A 23,442-nucleotide genomic window follows, 5' to 3' on the forward strand; every position below is an offset into this window, starting at 1 on the left:
AGATATTAAAAAGATGAAGCGTATGAGACAAACTCAATTCCATTTTTTGTGGTTTTCTTTTATAAACTAAACTAGTGATAAAACAAGAAACTAAAAGATTCGATTGCAAGATCTAAAGATATACCTTCAAGCACTCACCTCTCCGGCAACGGCGCCAGAAAAGAGCTTAGTTGACGGGGTGTGAGTGCCGCTTACCTAGCCTCCCCGGCAACGGCGCCAGAAAAGAGCTTGATGTCTACTACACAACCTTCTTCTTGTAGATGTTCTTGGGCCTCCAAGTGCAGAGGTTTGTAGGACAGTAGCAAATTTCCCTCAAGTGGATGACCTAAGGTTTATCAATCCGTGGGAGGTGTAGGATGAAGATGGTCTCTCTCAAGCAACCCTGCAACCAAATAACAAACAGTCTCTTGTGTCCCCAACAAACCCAATACAATGGTAAATTGTATAGGTGCACTAGTTCGGTGAAGATATAGTGATACAAGTGCAATATGGAAGGTAGATATAGGTTTTTTGTAATCTGAAAATATAAAAACAGCAAGGTTGCAAGCGATAAAAGTGAGCGTAAACGGTATTGCAATGCTAGGAAACAAGGCCTAGGGTTCATACTTTCACTAGTGCAAGTTCTCTCAACAATAATAACATAATTGGATCATATAACTATCCCTCAACATGCAACAAAGAGTCACTCCAAAGTCACTAATAGCGGAGAACAAATGAAGAGATTATTGTAGGGTACGAAACCACCTCAAAGTTATTCTTTCGGATCAATCTATTCAAGAGTTCGTACTAGAATAACACCTTAAGACACATATCAACCAAAACCCTAATGTCACCTAGATACTCCAATGTCACCTCAAGTATCCGTGGGCATGATTATACGATATGCATCACACAATCTCAGATTCATCTATTCAACCAACACAAAGAACTTCAAAGAGCGCCCCAAAGTTTCTACCGGAGAGTCAAGACGAAAACGTGTGCCAACCCCTATGCATAGGTTCATGGGCGGAACCCGCAAGTTGATCACCAAAACATACATCAAGTGAATCACGTGAATATCCCATTGTCACCACAGGTAAGCACGGCAAGACATACATCAAGTGTTCTCAAATCCTTAAAGACTCAATCCGATAAGATAACTTCAAAGGGAAAACTCAATCCATTACAAGAGAGTAGAGGGGGAGAAACATCATAAGATCCAACTATAATAGCAAAGCTTGCGATACATCAAGATCGTACAACCTCAAGAACACGAGAGAGAGAGAGATCAAACACATAGCTACTGGTACATACCCTCAGCCCCGAGGGTGAACTACTCTCTCCTCGTCATGGAGAGCGCCGGGATGATGAAGATGACCACCGGTGAGTGATCCCCCCTCCGGCAGGGTGTCGGAACAGGGTCCCGATTAGTTTTTGGTGGCTACAGAGGCTTGCGGCAGCGGAACTCCCGATCTATTCTGTTCCCCGATGGTTTTAGGGTATATGGATATATATAGGCGAAAGAAGTCGGTCAGGGGAGCCACGAGGGGCCCACGAGGGTGGAGGGCGCGCCTGGGGGGGTAGGCACTGTTGGGGAACGTAGCAGAAATTTAAAATTTTCTACGTATCACCAAGATCAATCTATGGAGATGCTAGCAACGAGAGGGGAGGAGTGCATCTACATACCCTTGTAGATCGCGAGCGGAAGCGTTCAAGAGAACGGGGTTGATGGATTCGTACTCGTCGTGATCCAAATCACCGATGATCCTAGCGCCGAACGGACGGCACCTCCGCGTTCAACACACGTACGGAGCGGGGACGTCTCCTCCTTCTTGATCCAGCAAGGGGGGGGGGGGAGAAGTTGATGGAGATCCAGCAGCACGACGGCGTGGTGGTGGAAGTAGCGGGATCCCGGCAGGGCTTCGCCAAGCGCAAGCGGGGAGGAAGAGGTGTCACGGGAGGGAGGGAGGCGCCAGGGCTTGGGGTGCTGCTCCCATGCGCGTCCCCACTATATATAGGGGTGGAGGGGGCTGGTTTCTTGCCCTCCAAGTCCATTGGGGCGTTGGCAAAGGTGGGGGAAAGAAATCCCATCATTTCCCTTCCCCACCGATTGTTATCCCCCCTTTTTAGGGATCTTGATCTTATCCCTTCGGGATATGATCTTATTCCTTCTAAGGTGGGATCTTGGTGCGCCTTGACCAGGGGTGTGGGGCCTTGCCCCCACTACCCACGTTCATGTGGGTCCCCCCATGCAGGTGGGCCCCACTTCGGAACCTTCTAGAACCTTCCCGGTACAATACCGAAAAATCCCGAACATTTTCCGGTGGCCAAAATAGGACTTCCCATATATAAATCTTTACCTCCGGACCATTCCGAAACTCCTCGTGACGTCCGGGATCTCATCCGGGACTCCGAACGACTTTCGTATTTCCGCATACTAATATCTCTACAACCCTAGCGTCACCGAACCTTAAGTGTGTAGACCCTACGGGTTCGGGAGACATGCAGACATGACTGAGACGACTCTCCGGTCAATAACCAACAGCGGGATCTGGATACCCATGTTGGCTCCCACATGTTCCACGATGATCTCATCGGATGAACCACGATGTCGAGGATTCAATCAATCCCGTATACAATTCCCTTTGTCAATCGGTACGTTACTTGCCCGAGATTCGATCGTCGGTATCCCAATACCTTGTTTAATCTCGTTACCGGCAAGTCACTTTACTCGTACCGTAATGCATGATCACGTGACCAAACACTTGGTCACATTGAGCTCATTATGATGATGCATTACCGAGTGGGCCCAGAGATACCTCTCCGTCATACGGAGTGACAAATCCCAGTCTCGATTCGTGCCAACCCAACAGACACTTTCGGAGATACCTGTAGTGCACCTTTATAGCCACCCAGTTACGTTGTGACGTTTCGTACACCCAAAACATTCCTACGGTATCCGGGAGTTGCACAATCTCATGGTCTAAGGAAATGATACTTGACATTAGAAAAGCTCTAGCAAACGAACTACACGATCTTGTGCTATGCTTAGGATTGGGTCTTGTCCATCACATCATTCTCCTAATGATGTGATCCCGTTATCAATGACATCCAATGTCCATGGTTAGGAAACCATAACCATCTATTGATCAACGAGCTAGTCAACTAGAGGCTTACTAGGGACATGTTGTGGTCTATGTATTCACACATGTATTACGGTTTCGAGTTAATACAATTATAGCATGAACAACAGACAATTATCATAAACAAGGAAATACAATAATAACCATTTTATTATTGCCTTTAGGGCATATTTCCAACAGGCACGCCCCCGCCTCGTGCTCTCCTCGTTGATTCCCTGACGTGTACTCCAAGTCTCCTGGATTGCTTTCTTTCCAAAAATAAATCTCCCGAAGGTTTCATTCCGTTTGGACTCCGTTTGATATCCCTTTTCTTCGAAACACTGAAACAAGGGAAAAACAAGAACTGGCACTGGGCTCTGTGTTAATAGGTTAGTCCCAAAAATAATATAAAAGTCTTTAATAAAGCCCATAAACATCCAAAACAGATAATATAATAGCATGAATACTTCATAAATTATAGATACGTTGGAGACGTATCAACGCGTGTACACTCACCCCTATGAACGCACACACGCACACCCTATCCCAATGAGCACCTCCGGAAGACTGAGCCGGCATATCATTTTCAAATTTATGAAACTTCTAAATATATTCAGGTGAGGAGTCTCCCCCCCCCCCCCCGCCCCCGACCATTTAAAAAAAACCAGCAGCCTCAACGGTCCTTCCTCCCAACGCGCCTGCGCTCGCCGGCCTCCAAGCAGTTTTTTTGATCTGGAACACCTAGCATTCCAATTACTTAGGACCAACCAAATCGGCGGTCACAGCACGACGTACATCGTCAGGGATATCTGAGTACCAAATATGTTGGCCACCGGTAGAACCCATTGACCAAGAGAGGCCAGCACATGCGCTGGGAAGTTACAAGTCCTAGGGGAGTAGACAACATGATGATCTATGAAACTAGTATTAAGCTGGGACTTCGCTTCCCGAAACAAAACACCGAGAGGTCCACGATCGGCAGCTTCAGTAGCAATATTCTGCTGCAGGGCCAAGCAATCAGTCTCAAAAATAGTGCGGCCCATACCATGTTGCTCGGCCAGACGGACCGCGTGCAACAGTGCTTGGGCTTCAGCCTGCAGTTCGGAACTGAGATGGGTCAGTGGCCCTGAAGCGGCCAGCGCCACATCTTTTTTTTTGAATGTTGGTAGTTGATCTACCAAATTCATTGATCAGAAGAAGGTGTTACAAGAGCCCCTCCAAAGGAGGAAAGCACAGCAAAAGGGCTAGTGCAAAAAGAAAAGAAACAAAAAAGATCCTGCCGGCACCACCACAAGCCCAAGCTCCTCCAGCAACCATGCACATCATCGGAATCCATCGTCGAGGTCTCCAAGATGACACCTCCAAGGAGGAAATGATGTCGAGGACATCATCATCACCCGATCTGACTGAGCCAGATCTTAGGCTTTCGCCCGGAGACATCAGCCATGGGGGAGGAAGAGCAACAAGCTCCACAACGATACCTCCAAGGAAGAAGACGACATCTGTAGATGCCGTTACCGTTGGCATCGACAGAATCAATGCAGGACTTTCATCCGGAGCCGAGTCTTCTACCAGCCAACCAGGGTCCGAGACCAACGAAGCGCCACTGGGCAGAGCAAGACCAAGCACACACTGCCAAACACAAACATTGTCACCGCCGCACGCAGAATCCCAGCGAGCTCACGCCACCCTGACCAGTCCACACCGCCGCACGCATGACCTGGGCGAACCAAGTCGATTATGGCCGTCCTCTGCCTCCATGCGCAGATCTGGGCGAGAGATCGCACTGCAGCGCACAGGAAAACAAATGCCAGACCAAAACAGACCGACCCGCGCCGGAACAGGGCGAAACCAAGCCAAAAGCAACGGGCCCGCACCGCCGCGCGCAAGGACCGGACGTCCGTGTCGGATCTGGTTTGCTTGAGACTCGTCATGCACCAAACAGGCTTGACGGCGCCCCTGCTCCAGGAGCCGGACGTGAGCACGCTCGAAGGGAGGAGCCCACCAACCTCCGCCGGCACCACCGCTACCACCTCCACCATCCAGACGCCGACGGGCGGCGAGCAACTGGCCGCAGGCCCACCGGAACCCAGATCAGGTCCGGCAACTGCGGGTCCCTCACAACCCTGACGCCTAGCCTCCACACGCCGCGAACCCACCGCGTCCTCCTGGCGCCTCTTGCCGCGCGGATCTCACGCCATCGCAGACCCAGGAGCCCCCAAGGCGGCCACCCAGCAGATCCGCGCTGGGGGCGCCGTCCGCGCCCATCTTGCCGCCACAGAGCCTCTCGCCGCGCGGATCTCGCGCCACGGCGCGCCGGCCAGGGCCTCCTCGCGAGCACGCGGGCCTCGCGCCGCCATGGCCCTACCCCACGCCGCCGTCACAGCAGCCTCTCGCCGCGCGCCTTGCTAGCTGGCTGAACGAAAAGGGCCCCGCCGCCACCTTCCCTGGAGCCGGCGCGGACTTCGCCGGCCGCTCCTCCGATGGCGGCGAGCCGTGGGGGAGGAAGAAGGAGGGTTGCGGGCGCTCGATCTAGGGTTTCCCCGTGTCGCCAGGAAGGACGACGCGGGGGCTGTTTTTTCTTGTTGACCCTAAACTGCTCATCAGAAGAACTGAAGTCCAGCGCCACATCTCCCTGAGCATCTTTTGCGATGACTCCCCAGCCCCCTGCCGTGACGAAACATCAAAAGCAGCATCAAAGTTTAGCTTAACGAAGTCCGAGGGAGGCCGAGTCCATTTGTGCTGCACCGTTGCTTTACCATCCCTTTTCCGGCTCAAAAACTCACACCATTCAGCAGTAGTGTCAATACGGCCACCCCACTCGCCGGCCTCCAAGCAGCTTTTGCTAAAGAGGGAAAAGTTACGTATCCTCATTCCTTAATTCCACTGAACCATGCATACTTTGTAAATACGGCTACTCCAACAGGCCGACCCAAACGGACGGCGTTTTTGTTCGCTTTTTGTCCGTTTGGGTCGGCCGCCTGCCCGCCGTCCACCCTTTTTTAGTTTTGGATCGGCAGTGCTCTCAACGGGCCGACCCATTTCATGACCGTGCGCGCTTTAGATCATGCCAGCGGCCATGCCGTCGCCCTGGTTTTGGCGCTCCAGCGCATGGGAAAGGTTCGCGCGCGGGGGAAAGCGGGCTAGCGCGCGCTGGTTTTCACGCTCCAGCGCGCGGGAAAGGTTCGCGCGCGCGCCGCGGCCGACGCTCGTTATAAGAAGGCGCTCCCTCCACACTCTGCCCTGCTTGTTGTCCGTCGCCCACTCGTCTCGCCTCTGCGCCACCATGTCGATCCGCCGCCTGGGCATTTCAGATTTTCGCGGAGTCCGCGAGCACCGCTCCGGCGCCTTCTCCTCCGAGATCTGGTTTCGCGAGAAACGTCTCATCCTCGGCACCTTCGACACCGCAGAGGAGGCGGCCCGCGCGCACGACACGGTGGCGTGGCGCCTCCTGAGGCCTCGTCGGGATATGAATTTTCCCGACGTGTCGAGCCGGCGGGCGCAGGATCTGGCGCCTCTCCCGCGGCTTTCCACCGACGAGGATCGTCGTGTCCACCGGAGGCGGCAGCGTCGCCTCGCCATCGCCGAGATGGATGTGGAAGCCATGGTGGTGTGGCGCGAACGCTTCCCGCAGAACATCGTCGACGAGCGCCAGTTCTACAAGCAATGAAGGTTGGAGAGGGACGCGAGGAGGACGGAGCGAGCCGCCTATCGGGAGGACAAGCGTTCGCGGAAGCAGGCCGCTCAATTGAAACTGAAGCTACGAGAAACATCGGGTTGGGACTTTGAAGACGAGCAGCATGCAGACGCCTACATTCAGACGTCGGAGGAGGACATTACCGAGTCGGAGTCAGAAAGCGACGAGTAGTGGTCTTTTCTTTTATCTGTGTACGCTAGAACTATCTATGTATCCATTTTGTCAGCGACGAAGCAGGCGGGCGAGGGTGTGCTGTTTGATGTGGAGAGGCCAATCCAATGTGCCACCGACCAGCGGGCCCGGTGAGAAAAGAGGGCAAGCGCGCGCGTCTGTCTTGTGTCCGCGCCGACGCAAATCCGGCTAAAAAATGAGCCGGGAATGGGTCGGCAGGCGGACGAAAGCGGACGCGCATCCGTTTGGGTCGGCGCGTTGGGCCGACTTATTTGTCCACGCCGACCCAAACGGACGGCCGCGGACAAATGAGTCGCCCATTAGAGTTGCTCTAATGAGGCGCCAATCAAACGATCATATGATGGTGGACTAGCCGACGACTAGCATGACCCAATGAAATAAAGTAGCACGCAAAAGCTTTTGCGCGTTGTAGAGAAACAATACCATATTCGTTTATAGTACAATGACTGCCATCTTGACCGACTCTTTTGCCAAAAAGCAAATCTTGAGCAACTCACTCCCCAATTTTCTACCGAGTTCATCCGCTATATTCTGGTCGATCCCTTCCTTCCTGGATGTGATAGTCGGCTACGATTCAGGGCGCGGCGTCACCAGTCTCTCCGGTCACCGCCGCCTCCGCCAGCAAGCAGCAGGCCTGGACGCCTTCGTGGACTCCAATCTTCTGCCGGCCAGCAGCAGGCACCACCGCCTCAAGCCCTCAACTGAGCTCCTCCTTCCTCCCCCAACGACCCGACGCCGACCACCCCCCCCCCCCCCCCCCCCCCCCCCCCCCCCAAGCAGCTTTTGCTAAAGAGGGAAAAGGTACGAAGATCCTCACTCTCCAGGCCCTACTCAGGTTAGTGCTTCCCCCATAGCTAGCTCTCCCTCAGATCCATCGGATGATTTTGGAAGTCAATGCATTTTTGCTATCATCACAGCTCTGTGTTACTGTCGGGTCCGCACTCTGCAGGTGACAACATTTTGCTCTGTGTAAATTATCATGTACTTCCTCCGTTTCTAAATATAAGTCTTTTTAGAGATTTCAATAAGAACTACGTATGGATGTATATAGACTTATTTTAGAGTTTAGATTCACTCATTTTGCTCCGTATGTAGTCTGTATTGAAATCTCTAGAATACCTTATATTTAGGAACGGAGGGAGTAGATCGTTGCTGTATAAGCTGGATCTTATTTGTGCAAGTTCCATTCATCTATGCATATTTTTGGGAAGGCTCGATTTGCCTATTGTTAGAGGTCAATAAGGAGAAGGTGAGTTGCCCAACTGCTGAGGAGTCAAATATAACATTTCTTTCTTTCTGCAACAGCATGGACGATGCAGGTTCAGAGTCAACGGCTGTGCCCCTCGATTTATTACTACAAATCACAGATGGTTTCTCCGAGGAGCGGAAACTTGGTAGTGGTTCGTTTGGAGAGGTTTACTTGGTAAGATAATAGATTGTTTACATGGCTTCCTGACATCAACAATATCATACAACCATCGTCCTTAGTAGGTGTCGCATGAGTGCCTATGTGTGCATGAGTCTACAAGTTGTATACTCTATTTACATAAAACCTTTAGGCCAGATTTAACCATAACAAAGATCAGCAAAGTCTGCATCAGGTTCAGTTGAGCACAAGGGATTTTGCCTATCGCTGATAAAATTATAACTAGAAGTTCCAGGCTTCAAGCTGCGTGAATAGCCCAGAAAAAAATACTAAGTAACAGCAAACACAGAGGATTAACAAACCTCTTTTTACAACAGGACATAGGGCTGCAAAAGATATATCCCAATGACCACTTATGAACCTGGTTTCATTCAGAAGGATTTCCACTCGGTTTGTATCGTCTCTGTCATCTCCAAGTCGGGCAACCCCCAGCAACAATGGACCCCGGGAGTAAACTTGCCGACCACCAGCCCCGTCAACTTTAGTGATCTAAACGCTCTTATATTTCTTTACAGAGGGAGTACTATATATATTTCTCTACTGGTCTTGTTAATGATGAACTCACGTACATTCATGTAGCAGTAAATGATTTGTGTTTCCACATTCAAGCATAGCATTTTCTACTTTACGAACAGTAAATTAAACCATGTGAAATGTTGTGCAGGGTGTGCATCCAGACGGGCAAAAGATTGCTGTGAAGAAGATCTATGATATGCCAGGAGTTGACGAGGAGCAATTTCAGAATGAGTTTAAGAACCTTGCAAGGCTGCAGCACCGAAATATTGTGCGGTTAGTTGGCTATTGCCACCATATTCAGGAAGTACCAGCAATGTATGAAGGAAAATTGGTTCTTGCGGAAAAGATACATAGGGCGCTCTGCTTGGAGTATATGTCTAATGGAAGCCTTGAAAAATATATTTCTGGTAAAGATGTTGTTCTCCTTATTTTACTTACCATATTAAGGTTTCTTTTTTTCGAGACCATAGCATGTTAAGGTATCATCCTTAGAATTTACCTCTCGAGAATTCTCCTTATTTGGTGCTGCAGATGAATGTGATAAATATGATTGGCACACTGGCTACGGAATAATTAAGGGGATTTGCCAGGGTTTGAAATACCTCCACACTAAATTAGAGCCACCTATTTATCATTTGGATTTAAAGCCAGCCAACATATTGCTGGATGAGAACATGGTTCCCAGAATTGCAGATTTTGGGATATCAAGGCTGTTTGGAGATGAACGAACGCGAGCTACAAAAAGTACTTTAGGAACACAGTAAGCATTCTTCATATGAACTGAAATTGGAGAAGGTAAATGTATTTTGGATTAGATGTGTAGTAACAGTAACATTTATATACCATGTGTGATGCAGAGGGTACTTACCACCGGAATACATACGCAACTATTTAATCTCAAGTAAATTTGACATATTCAGCCTGGGTGTTGTAATCATAAAGATAATGGCAGGACGGGCGGGCTACTACAAAAGCGCTGAAATGTCTTCCCACGAATTCATTAATGTTGTAAGAGAACGCGTTGCCTTTACCAAGATAATGTGCATGTAATTCATAATAATACTTTGATTATTCTAAGATATTATCATTTTTTGTACTCTAAATCGGTAGGTACAGGAAAATTGGACAAATAGGCCACATGAAACATCGAGTCTGATGAAGGCATATTCCAAGCAAGTAAAGATATGTATTGAAATAGGTTTAAGTTGTGTGCAGGAGGATCGACACAAAAGGCCCACTGTACAGAATATTGTTGATAGACTGAATGAGACAGAAACTGAGTGTACCTGTGCGTATAAGAAATTTGAGGTGCAGGAGAACTCAGGGGGGCTCACCCCTAATTATTTCATGAATAATGGCCGCTCTGTCAGTGAAGTGCCTCTGAACAATGATGCAGGCCCTTCCATACAAGCTAGAAATGCATGGCAATATCCTAAAGACATGACTGCACAACAAGGTGAATTTTAATACTATGTTCTACCACTGATCTTGTTTGTTACATTTTTCTCAAAATTTAAGCTATTGCAGAACTTGGCGAACGACAAGCAGCTTCGCTTCCTAATGGAATTTATGAGCCTCCTAGGTATCTGGCATTTTATTTTTCTCGTCGTACATGTTTTTAGTTTCCTTTTGGAACTGTCTTACTCATCTTATTTTTAAAATTTAGGCAGATAATGGAAGGTTTTCCTGAATCTGGAGGCACCACTACAGTTGAAAGACAGGATCTTGCAGTCAGAGTTCAAGAAGCAATCACTGATCCTTTTGTCGTCAAAGACCGCCGAAGCGCATGTTAGTATATGAGTATATCCTTTATCTATTCAGGGCATTAATATTTTTAATTATACTGCATAGGAAATTTTAATACACTGGTGCAATTGGCTCATTCAATGAAACATTTATTGTTTGCCATTGTCAGCTGAGAAACATGCTCCTCCTCTAAGTGGCTGCCAAGATTATTTAAGTAAAAAAGGAGTTAAAGCAAACATCATATCTTTCATAAAGTTTTATGGCCTTATACATGCAGTGGCATTATCTATCTGGAAATATGAAGTCTTGGCACTAAATGTTCTGCTTTTGGAAGGGAATGGCTAGTTCTGTCACAAAATTGTATGAAGTACTGTGACTATTTGGGATTGCACTTTTCTTTGCTCAATACATATTTTATTTTGAGTTGTCCATTTCCTGTGGAATACCGAAAGAATGGGACCGTCTTAATTTTCTAATGTTTGTATATTAGGTCGTAGATCATTAATATGCATGATAAATCGATTTGCAGCTTACCGTGTACATCAATCCTTTGCTGAATACTATTATCATCAAACACAACGGTATCGTAATGAACAGATTCCATAAATTGGCATAAGACATCCAACATTTGTTTACTTTCAGTAAATGGAAAGAGTTATCCTCCATCTAAAGAAGAAGCGGTACATCGTATGGAGAACGTTTCTCTAAAGGGGAAGCGTTGCAATGACCTAGCTGATAAAAATATTACTACAGTGAAGCGCTTTATGGGTCATTATCACAGAGACAAATCTGGTCTCCAAAAGGTAAATGTACAGTTATAGACTTTTAAAAATGTAATGATGTCTCTACAGTCTTCAGTGTTTCAAATTACCTGCAATAGATATAATTAGAGTAAATTCCGGGTTTTACCCCCTATTTTGACATTTTTGACACTAATTACCCCATTTAGTGGGAGTTCATCTGTTTTACCCCATTTAGCAAAAGTGTTTCCACAATTTACCCCGTTTAATATTTAGCGGGAGTATTTTTGGAGTTGATGGTATTCTCCTATTATTTAAAAAACAAATCATGCTCCTATATTTGCAACAGATCATGGGTATACAATGCAAAAAATTTGTGTTATGACAACTATTTTTGCCTATTTGTTCCCTGGGTCATGATGTCAATTCATCTCCTCATTCATGGATCATGTTGTCAAATTATCTCTCTTTTGTCAAACAGATTGTATTTATGCTTCAAACTACTATCAGAACTGATTAACATCATCTTGTCCTCCATGGCTTCCAGGAGCTGTCACAAACCATAAAAATCATCCCCCATCTCTGCGCCTTACAACCACTGGAGGAGATCACCCCGAAGGAATTGATTTCAGAGCAATTCAGATTCAGCAAACTGAAGAAGTAAAAGAATTTCGTCAATATTCAAAAAGTTGAAAAAAAAACTTTAAATCAATGTACCTTAGTTGCAGAAGAGTGCCCTGTATACACGTGATCTTCTAATAAGCATCTTAATTCTATCCGAATGAAACGCCTCAGCAGCCAATGCATGAGTCAGGAAAATTTCAGAATACACAAATTGCTATGATAGAGATGGTCAAAATCATGTGGAATGGGGTACGACCGAGGGGGCTTGTTTGTTCACCAACCTCACTGATTTGTTGGATCAACCGTCGCCATAGACCCCCCAACAACTGAGCAGCCTGATGGGGTCCTTGCTATGCCGCCAAAGGAGGAAGAAGAACTGAGCACTGCCTGATGGGGTCACGTACAGGATTTGTTTTTGAAGTATATAAAATTAAGAGGACTACGCCGACGTCGGCGAGCTTGATGGAGCCGTCGGATTCCACGAGGTCGTTTCTTGCCTTGATGTCCCAGCCATACAATCCTACTCAAGGAGGTATGAAATCGCACGGCCGGCCCCTCGGCACCCGCCGTCATCGTCGCCACTACTTGACAATCCCTAACCCTAGGTTCGAGCGAGCCTGATGGGTGCGTGCGGTTGGAAACCTGGACGATGCAATCGATTGGGTGCGAGCATCGCAAGCGAGAACCGACTGGAGGCGAGCTTGACGCGTGGCCGACTCGGGCGTTGTGCGTTGGACATGACGCAAGCGACCACCATCGGGCCGGTCCCGGTCGGGAGAAGCTGCGAGGACCGGTTCAGCAGGGAGAAAAATAGGTAGGAAAAAACCGTCGAAGTGGCGTGCCAATTGGACCTAACAGTTGGGACTTGTCGGTCAGAACGCTCACAAAATTTTAAACAGGTTAAATTGTGGCAGAACTTTTGCTAAATGGGGTAAAACGGATGAAATCTCGCTAAATGGGGTAATTAGTGTCAAAAATGTCAAAATGGGGGGAAAATCCGGAAATTACTCATATAATTAATATGCCCAGTGCCTCCTAGGGCTTGTTTGGACTGCATAATGCTAAATGTTCATGTGGACTATAATATCTGCTAGCACTTCATTATTTTCTGAGAAAACTCTTAATTTCTGGCAAATGACTTACTGGCATGAAGGAGGACTGAGTACCACGGTAACACATGCCACCACGTGTGATCCTGGGGTTGAGATCTATTCTTATGGAGTTGCAGAGGAAAATTGTGAACTCTTATTCACTTATTTTTATGATCTTGTCGGTGTGCTGACCAATGGAGATTATGTTCCTGCTAGTGACCTTGATCAGTTTCAGCAGGTATGCATTTGATACTGTTCCATGTCCATCATAATTAGGCTTTTGATATACACAAAAGTAATAGTGTGCTGGCAATTACCTTGCAAAGGTTGTCACGGTAACATGGTAAATAGCAAAATTTGCTTGTGGAACTTGGAATACTTCAGCGTCACAACGAACAGCTATGGGCTAACCTATAACTGCATTGCTGAACAAACACAAGGTAAAATATGCTAGAGAAGTGAGCCTAGCTTGGTTGGGGGAGTGGAGTAAAATTCCACCACCGGGGTTCAAGTCCCTGAGGACATGAATTTTGGTTTGTATCCTATTTATACCGTCTGGGCCCCCATTACAATTTCCCTTCCAAAAAAGGTAAACTACTAATGTGGAGTTTATTATTTCCTATAAGCGTATGATAAAAACGTGTGTTACACCCCTTCAAGCACAGTAGAATTCAACAAAAGGGCGAGCTAGCTACAACCCTAGTGAACCTAAAGAAAACCGTAAAAAGACAAATTCATCATAAAAATAGCAGGGAAAATAGAAGCATTTTGCTGGCACCAATACATTGTTATCACACTAAAATATTCCTTTTCGATGATGTAGAAGCTTTATAAAGTTATGATCATTAGATGCTCTGCTGCAGTCTAAATACAAGCAAGCATGTTCTTGTACATTATGATGGTGATGACATAAAAGAAAGATTCTGTTACAGCTTAAAGTGAAGAGCTGGAAATTGCCCGCATTCAAGAAATTTGAGGAGCGGGAAAACTCAGGGGTTCTTATTCCTGATTATTTGATGATGAATGGCTGCCCTGTCCGTGCAGTGTCTCTGAACAATGATGCAGGTCCTTCTGTACAAGCTAGAACTATATGGCAATATCCTAATGACATGGCCGCACAACACGGTGATTTTTGATATTTTGTCCCATCACTGATCTTTGTTGCACTACATGTTTCTCTAAATTCATCTTATTTCAGTATTTAGTGATCGACATCCATTGAATGGGTTCTCACGGGCCGCAGTCCTGTCAAACAATGGCGCCGGTCCTTCAAACCAAGGAACACTGCCGTTTTCACAGCCCACATATGAACAGACTGTGCATCAAGGTCAATATTAAACACCTGCCTAGTTTTGCATCACACATCCGTCCATACTGTAATTTCTGTTTCATTGCAAGATTACCATTATTATTACTATTACTAATATTGTTGTGTTGTTGTTGTTGTTGTCATTGTCATTATTATTGTTGTTGTTGTTTCTGATAGTTTTGGGGATCAACTTGCTGTAGGAAATGGTCAGCACGATCCTTCTATGGCGCAGAATGGAATTCCTGATTATCTGCCCCAGGGAAATATCTTAAATGATCAGGGATCACTTTCAGCACAGCCAACTCCGTTCCACAATTTTCTACCAGTAAGTAAAGTTACCTACTACTATGGCACAATCAACAATTCCATCCTGCATTTTTTCATGAACCACCTAACGTTTCCTGGATTCTAGGTTCCAGCGGATGAGATGATCACAGGTGCAAGTCTAACTGACGAACAGACTGAATACTTCTCGACAACTGATTCTCTTGGCACTCTAGAAAATGCAATTCCTGGGCCTGAATTGGACATATCCTGTGACAGCCCCAAGAGCTTATTGCAAGCCAAGAATCCTTTGAAACAAGGTAACTGGAGACAGCTTCTGGGAATTAATACAGGAGACTTGAAGCAGGTGATCATAGCATGTGGTAAGGCTGCTGCAGAGAATGATATACATACAGAAGTGCTGATATCTGAGCTACGTCAGCTGGTGTCTATCTCTGGAGATCCAATGCAACGCCTAGGAGCATATATGTTGGAAGGCCTTGTTGCCAGATTTTCTTCCTCTGGAAGTAAGCTGTATAAATCCTTGAAGTACAAAGAACCTACAAGCTCCGAGCTCATGTCTTACATGCATCTCCTTTATGAGATGTGCCCATTCTACATGTTTGGTTACATGTCAGCCAATGGCGCCATAGCAGAGGCTATCAAAGGCGAGAACTTCGTTCACATCATTGATTTCCAAATCGCACAGGGGAGCCAGTGGATAACTATCATTCAGGCTCTTGCGGCGAGGTCCGGGGGTCCACCATGCCTAAGAATCACTGGTATAGATGACTCAAACTCTGCTTATGCCCGAGGTGGTGGACTGGATATGGTTGGGACAAGATTGCATAGTGTCTCTGCGTCGTGCGGTGTGCCCTTTGAGTTCAATGCTGTTCATGCTGCTAGCCATGAGGTTTATCTTGAGCATCTTGATATAAGACCTGGGGAGGTCATTGTGGTGAATTTCGCCTATCAGCTGCATCATACTCCTGATGAAAGCGTGAGCACAGAAAATCATCGGGACAGGATTATAAGAATGATCAAGAGCCTAGCCCCCAGGGTGGTGACTCTTGTTGAGCAGGAGTCGAATACAAACACAACTCCATTCTTCCAAAGATACTTGGAGACCCTCGACTACTACACGGCAATATTCGAGATAATAGATGTTGCTCTCCCAAGGGATGACAAGACACGGATTAGCACGGAGCAGCACTGTCTTGCCAGGGATATCATCAGTTTAATCGCGTGTGAGGGTGCTGAAAGGGTTGAGAGGCATGAGGTGTTTGGAAAATGGAAGGCAAGGTTTGCAATGGCTGGATTTAGGCCGTACCCACTGAGTTCGCTGGTGAACAACACCATCAAAACACTGCTGGATGGCTACCACCGTTGCTACAGGCTTGAGGAAAGGGACGGAGTCCTTTACCTTGGTTGGAAGAGTAGGATGTTGGTCGTGTCTTCTGCATGGCGCTGACATGTCCTGAGAAGACGCTCATGTATGTACACTGTTTTTATCGTTGATGAAACTTATTAATAATTCAGTGATTTGTGTTCCGTTGATCCATGATATTTCTATAGCCTGACTTCTTTCCCCAAATTCAGATGGAACGTGTGCTTATAATTAAGGGCTTTGCTGCTTGTCGGTTCAGTTGTCTGTCTACTCACTGGTCATCTTAATTCAGAGGAATCCGCACCAGGAGTTGCTGTAAAAATACCGCGACAGCCAACGTAGAAGAAGGCGTAGTGATTAAATAAATAAATATGTTTATAGCTAGGAATTTGGTGTGTTGTGGTTTGCTCCCGTTGTACTAGGATTGACATCTCTAATTAGGGGATGTTTAGAGATGATTAAAAGCTATGCAGGCACAAGACACGCCTGTTGCATGTGTCCTATTTTTCTAGATAATGTGGTACTTCTTTTCTGGCGGGTCAGAGATGCATGCATACATGTCTTCCAGATTTATGCAATATGCAATAATGCTTTAAACCTCTTCTGCTGCTTGCTGCCCTGAAATAATACTACAGTAGTGAATATTATAGCGTACTGATTCAGGAGAAAAGTCTAGGAAATATGTGATGAACCTGTGATATACAACTCTGGAGATCCAGCTCACACCCAAATATGTGCAATATGGAAGGCTCTCCAAGCTCATCTTCCGATGCTTCTTCAAGCCAGGAGGAGTGTATTTGAAAAAGAAGGGTCTTTCGAAGAATTGCCAACAACCGTCTGCGCTTCTCATTTATGGTATGTGTGACACAGTTTAATTTAATTACAGTGAAGGATTATACAAGAAATATAATTGCTGAGATCATCAGTGTGTTAGTATGTTACCATGACAGCAACAGGAGCTGTGAGGAGCATATACCCAGCTGGAAGCAGTCATCAGAGCCTTGGCCAACACAGGGGGTATCTTCGGGTGGACACCAGGCGAAGATGGCTGTCTGTTCTGTTGGCGCTCGTATCGCGCGTCGATAAGACAACGAGAAGCCGACTTCGATTTGTTGCTGCTTGGCTTTCTCAACAAATCAGCCATTATGGTCTAAATTTTTAATGCCAAAATTATGTTTCTAGACCATGTAATAAGATGGCTGTGGAAAAGAAGAAGAAAAAGGCATGCATTGGTTGCCCCCCCCCCCCCCCCAAAAAAAACAGAGCATGAAGCAGCAGCTCCTCTGTTTCCGCTAGCTGCATCTGCATGCATGCTCTGTTTCGTCCCTGGTCCGAGAGCACTTCAGTCCATAAAGGCCATCCTAGGCATTGCCTTCTGAATTTATGGTTCTTTCTCGCCACAACCTTAACTGAATAATCTCCGTGCCTGAAAACACAAGCAACTTGTCAGCATGAGTTCATCTGAAATAATGATGCCTGCACATCCTTACTGCCTCTTTGAAACAAATACAGTACTCCCTCCGTTTCAAAATATAGTGTTTCCTCTATTTTTGTGCTTCATCTTTGATTATAAATTTAAGCAACGAGACCGACTGCGGCGGGAGTAAAAGTAATATAGCAGTGAATTCGTATTCAAAACAAGTTTTCAATTATATAATTTTTCTCCTATTGTAGTGGGTCTCGTTGGTTAAATTTATGGTCAAAATTGGACCTCAGGAAGCGCGGACCTCACTATATTTTGAAATGGAGGGAGTACTTTATATTGTACTCCCTTACCGAAATTCTTGTGGAGGGCGCAGTGCATTTCACTTTTGCCAAAAAAAAAAAACTTGGCTTTTTAAATCTCACGCTAATCGACCCCTCTCTCTTCTTCCTCCCTAGTCGCCCGCGTGCACTGCACGCATCAGCCACCGCCGGCAGTCAGCAGTAGGGCCCCAGACGGAGACGAAGGCCTACCTGCTCCTCGTCCCTGGTCGCGGCCCCGGACGCCTCCTCACGCCCGCCGCGGCCACCCACTCCGGTGCCGGAGTTGGGCAAGTCCCCAGCCGCCGCTGCTCCTTCCCCGCCATCTCGCGACAGATCGAGGGCCGCCGCCGCTGCTGTTCCTTCCCTGACGCTGCTCCTTCCCCGCCCGATCGAGGTGATTTCTCCTGCCACTGTTAATTGATTCCAGTATTTTCGGAAACAAATTGATTCTGGTGTTAAATACTGAGAAAGCCAAGCAATATTTCAAACAGTTTGTCTAATTCACATGTGTAGATGTTTTCTAAGGATCCCACATCTCAACTTCCACAAATAACACTGCAACAAAAAAAAAAGTTAAGACAAAAAAATAAACCACAAACATAGTGGACATCAGGTTGACGTGACATAGTTAGGACACATAACAGACTTCCGAATTCCTGCACATGTATTTTTTGAAGGGTCTGTTTAGGACATATCTAGATGTGACATAATTATGTCACATCTAATTAGATGACGTCACCCCTTATTGCCCTCCCGATCGATCTGTTTGTTCTCTCGTCGATTGTTTGTCACCCTGCGCTTCCTCCCTCTGGGCCTCGTCATTTTGTTTGTCACTTCCAAGTCTGGGCTGCACCCGTGAACCTCCCCCACCCCCACTTTCCTGGGCCTGGGCGTTGTTTTTGTGGGCTTAGTTGTTAGTTTATTGTTCTTTTTTTTGCGAATAGTTTGTTTGTTGTAAAGAAAAGGATTGTGAACAGATGTTGGCCTTGTGCCAGTCCAGGTCTGGGCACTTTTCTTGTCAAACAAGTTTGCCAAAAAAAGACAAGGGAAAAGTGGGCGTTCTTTTTCTTGCGCTTCCTTTATGCAAACATTCTGGGGTTGTTCCCATCTGAGCCCTTGACCTCTGATAATCAAGCAAAGACAAAGTTAAAATTAGTAACTCATCTCTATCAAACAAAAAAGTACTTGGCCTGATAACACAGTACTTATAAAAAACGATGGCATGGTAGGTGAAAGATGTTAATTGAAATTAAAAAGAATTTACCTTTCTGCTTTGCTCCTTCAAAACATTCCTCCTCTGTTTCCTTTCATCACTCTTTTGCAGCTGCATAAAAAACGAAAAAGTAGTCTCTTATAGAACAGATTATATTCAAACAATATTGAACTTATGATAACAAAAATGAGGCACGAAAACACGAAAAAGATTGCTGCGGTGAAAAATGATTTACCATTTTTCTGATACCATCAAGCAACATGCTATCTGATGCATATGTTTTTGTTAAATCAATGTTAGAGGCCTGAACTTTAGAAACATTGCCATGAAAAGTTTGGTCCAGGTCTTCATTGATGTTGTTGCTCTCTGAATTTTGATGGTTGGTATCTCTGCTTACATCCCCCTATAAAAAGAAACAAGAATAGATAAACAAGAATTTTGAAGGATAGTCAAGTATCATCTGAGCACAAATAAATTGTTGTACTCTCAGTGCGCAAAACTCTATTTGTATCGATAGCTTAAACTACCCAGCCTAATCTAGTCTCATCTCAGGGCTATTTTCATTATCCAGCCATAATGCAACCTCTTGTGCATGTAAAAGAAACAAACAAAAAATTAAGAATAAGTGGATATTAGGAAAAAAACAATCTGGATTTGTTAAGCGAAAAGTGTGGCTACCAAAAACAAAAGTGCCCAACCGAAGAGTGACGCCAAGCGAAAAAGCACGAGGTCGCTGGCAAAAACAAGACAAAAAAGCCCCTGTCGCATAAAAGTATGTGGTGGTGTGGCTGATTCCACTGACTGCCCCCAGCATTCTTACCAAGTGGAGTTGACAGAAAAAAATTGTTACAGATATCAAACTGATACATGTCCCTTAAAATCTTAAGATGGCCAACCAAATAAAAGGGACCATGCAAAAAACACTGATGATGAACACCAAAAAAGAAACTGGAGCATACAAAAAAAATGCTTGTTCGTGGAAAGTCCACCAATAGTAGTTCACAAGCCTGAAACTAGCCTGTAGCCACAAAACCAAAGAATTATTCAAGCTCCACCGACATTAGTGCACCATGTGGAGAATAATGACGCAGCTTGGCAAGCATCGCTAACTAATGGAAGAACGCCCCCCAACTGGGCAAACCTATTGCTGGCAAAAACGTTTTGATCACAAGATATAGCAAAAGAAAAAAATTAAACTCTTTGTCTCCTTGGAGTAAGCGCTTGATTTCATCGATCAAAGCCGCCACAGGTGACATATTAGTACGATCTCTTGTATCATCGCCGTTGTAAAAAGCTGAATCGTATTGTGACAAGCACATACATAATTAGACAAACAACAAGCAGTTGTCCAAAAAGACTGAAGCATGTCCTGCAGGAGGAACCAGCCAATGGAAAAAAAATTACATGTCTAGAATCAGAAATGAAAACAAGAAGAAAAAGTATATAGAATCCCCTAGAATAGGAATTGTGTGTCTGCCAGGGTTGCATGTCTGAATCACAACAAAATTCATTCTGGAAAAACAAAAGCGTGTGACAGACCACTGAGAATTTCAAACTGAAACCAAACAAAACCTAGAGAAAGCCATGTCAGACCGGGGGGACTTACAGCCTCGATTAAGCAAAAAATCAACCTTAGATGAACACGAAAATCAGTATGAATAAACAAAATCAGTCTGTAAATGCAACCGGGGACCCTCGAAAAACACACATACTCCTAGTTGCGAGTCGATGGTCTACATGCAACTGGGGACTCTTGACAAACACACACACCCTTAGTCGCAAGTCGGTGGTCGGCTTTTAACGGGGGCCACGACAAAACTCACACACCCTAGTTGCGAGTCAATGGTTGACATGCAACTGGAGACCCTTGACAAACAAAAACACACACACCCTAGTTGCGAGTCGGTGCTCAGCTTGCAACCGGGGGCTCTAAACAAACACACAACACACCTAGTTGCGAGTCGATGGTTGACATGCAACTGGGGACCCTCGACAAAACACACACCCCTAGTTGCTAGTCGGTGGTCAGCTTGCAACTGGGGACCCTCAACAAACAAACACACACACACCCTTAGTTGCGACTCGATGGTTGGCTTGCAACTGGGGGGCCATAACAAAACACACACACACCCTAGTTGCGAGTCGATGCTCGACTTGCAACTGGTGAGTCTCGACAAACACGCACAAACCCTTAGTTGCAACTGGGGACTCGACAAACACACACACACACCCTTAGTGGCGAGTCGATGGTGGGCTTCCAACCGGGGGGCCATGAGAAAACACACACACCCTAGTGGCGAGTCGATGGTTGACATGCAACTGGGGACCCTCAACAAACAAAAATACACACCCCCTAGTCGCGATTCGATGCTCGGCTTGCAAATAGGGATTCTCGACAAACACACACACACCCTTAGTTGCAAGTCGATGGTCGGCTTGCAACCGGGGGCCCAAAAAACACCCCCTAGTTGCGAGTCATTGGTCAACATGCAACTAGGGACCCTCACCAGAACAAAAACACACACCCCTAGTTGCGAGTCGATGGTCGGCTTGCAACTTGGGACTCTCAACAAACACACACACACATCCTTAGTTGCAAGTCGATGGTCATCTTGCAACTGGGGGCCACGACAAAACACACACACCCCCTAGTTGCGAGTTTGATGGTCGACTAGCAACTGGGGCCCTCAACAAACACCCCCTAGTTGCGAGTCGATGGTCGGCTTGCAACTGGGGACTCTTGACAGACAGACACACACACCCTTAGTTTTGAATCGGTGGTCGGCTTGCAACTAGGGGCCACGACAAAACACACCCCCTAGTTGCGAGTCGATGGTCGACATGCAACTGGGGACCCTCAACAAACACACACGCACACACACCTAGTTGTGAGTCGATGCCCAGCTTGCAAGTGGGGACTCTCGAAACACACACGCACACACACCATTAGTTGCAAGTCGATGGTCGGCTTGCAACTGGGGGCCACGAGAAAACACACACACATCCTAGTTGCGAGTCGATGGTCGACATGCAATTGGGGCCCTCAACACACACACACACACACACACACACCTACTTGCGAGTCGATGCTCAACTTGCAACTGGGGACTCTCGACAAACACACACACCCTTAGTTGCGAGTCGATGCTCGGCTTGCAACTGGGGGCCACGAGAAAACACACACACACCTTAGTTGTGAGTCGATGGTCGACATGCAATTGGGGCCCTCGACACACACACACACCTACTTGCGAGTCGATGCTCAGCTTGCAACTGGGGACTCTCGACAAACACACACACATAACCTTAGTTGCGTGTCGATGCTCGGCTTGCAACTGGAGACTCTCAACACACACACACACACACACACACTTAGTTGCGAGTGGATGGTCGGCTTGCAACTGGGGGCCACGAGAAAACACACACACACACACCCTAGTTGTGAGTCGATGGTCGACATGCAATTGGGGCCCTCGACAAACACACACAAACCTAGTTGCGAGTCGATGCTCAGCTTGCAGCTGGGGACTCTCGACAAACACACACACACACACACACAACCTTAGTTGCGTGTCGATGCTCGGCTTGCAACTGGAGACTCTCAACAAACACACACACACACACACACACACACACACACCGAGCTGCGAGTCGATGCTCAGCTTGCAATTGGGGACTCTCGACAAACACACAAACCCCCTAGTTGCGAGTCAATGGTTGACATGCAACTGGGATCACCACAAAACACACATAGACACACACACACACACACACACACACACACACACCCTAGTTGCGAGTTTGTGGTCGGCTTGCCACTGGGGACCCTCGACAAACACACACACACACACACACATCCCTTAGTTGCAATTCGACGTTCGGCTTGCAAGTGGGGACTGTCGACAAGCACAGACACACCCTTAGTTGCGAGTCAATGGTCGGCTCAATTGGGGGCTCTTCGACAAAAAAAACACCCCGAGTTCACTACAAGAAATATGTCAACTAGTGACCTTCTGTCAGTGACCCTGGAAGAATTAGTCATAGATCTATGACCATTTCAGACCAATTGGTCAAAAACTGTTCGGGGGGCTCCAAACCCTAAACTATAACGACCATTTTGGTTAGAAAGGTCGTAATTTCCTTACACGAAATGGTCATAAAGCAGATAGCACTGGTCCGCTGCCTTATTTCTAGCTGATCATGACCAATATAGATGGTCAAAACCTTGTAAATTGTGGTGGGTTGCTATGACTAGGCGCCACCTCATCAGTTTTGCCTATGTGGCATGTCCATGTGGCAGTTTTTGCCCTAGGTTGTGAAGCAACCTATATTTCTGTCATTCCCAAAATTCCCCAAAAAAATCTCATAAATTCTTTGGGTCATATCTTCG

The 23,442-nt window shown here is 46.5% G+C and overlaps 1 protein-coding gene across 20 annotated transcripts; it reads left to right on the forward strand.

Annotated features, from left to right (window-relative positions):
- The first annotated feature begins 7,783 nt into the window (after positions 1-7,783).
- LOC123123027 (scarecrow-like protein 21) lies at positions 7,784-17,526 on the forward strand. 20 transcript variants are annotated; one of them, XM_044543430.1, is made up of 14 exons: positions 7,784-7,825; positions 8,296-8,413; positions 9,081-9,339; positions 9,464-9,692; positions 9,790-9,940; positions 10,043-10,388; positions 10,460-10,514; positions 10,599-10,720; positions 11,321-11,481; positions 14,066-14,258; positions 14,332-14,460; positions 14,643-14,767; positions 14,855-16,199; positions 16,306-16,663. In XM_044543430.1, the coding sequence occupies exons 2-13, from the start codon at positions 8,297-8,299 to the stop codon at positions 16,175-16,177; spliced, it is 3,210 nt and encodes a 1,069-aa protein (XP_044399365.1). In that variant the 5' UTR covers positions 7,784-7,825; position 8,296; the 3' UTR covers positions 16,178-16,199; positions 16,306-16,663. The 20 variants fall into 20 exon arrangements, 10 of the variants coding, with proteins under 10 accessions (XP_044399365.1, XP_044399366.1, XP_044399367.1 ...); XR_006460458.1 differs by lacking the exons at positions 7,784-7,825; positions 16,306-16,663 and adding exons at positions 16,744-16,948; positions 17,028-17,526 and having other exon boundaries at positions 7,834-8,413; XR_006460454.1 differs by lacking the exons at positions 7,784-7,825; positions 16,306-16,663 and adding exons at positions 16,757-16,948; positions 17,020-17,526 and having other exon boundaries at positions 7,834-8,413.
- Positions 17,527-23,442: the final 5,916 nt, after the last annotated feature.

This window comes from Triticum aestivum, chromosome 5D (assembly GCF_018294505.1).
Source record: "Triticum aestivum cultivar Chinese Spring chromosome 5D, IWGSC CS RefSeq v2.1, whole genome shotgun sequence".
In the NCBI taxonomy this organism is placed as follows: Eukaryota; Viridiplantae; Streptophyta; class Magnoliopsida; order Poales; family Poaceae; genus Triticum; species Triticum aestivum.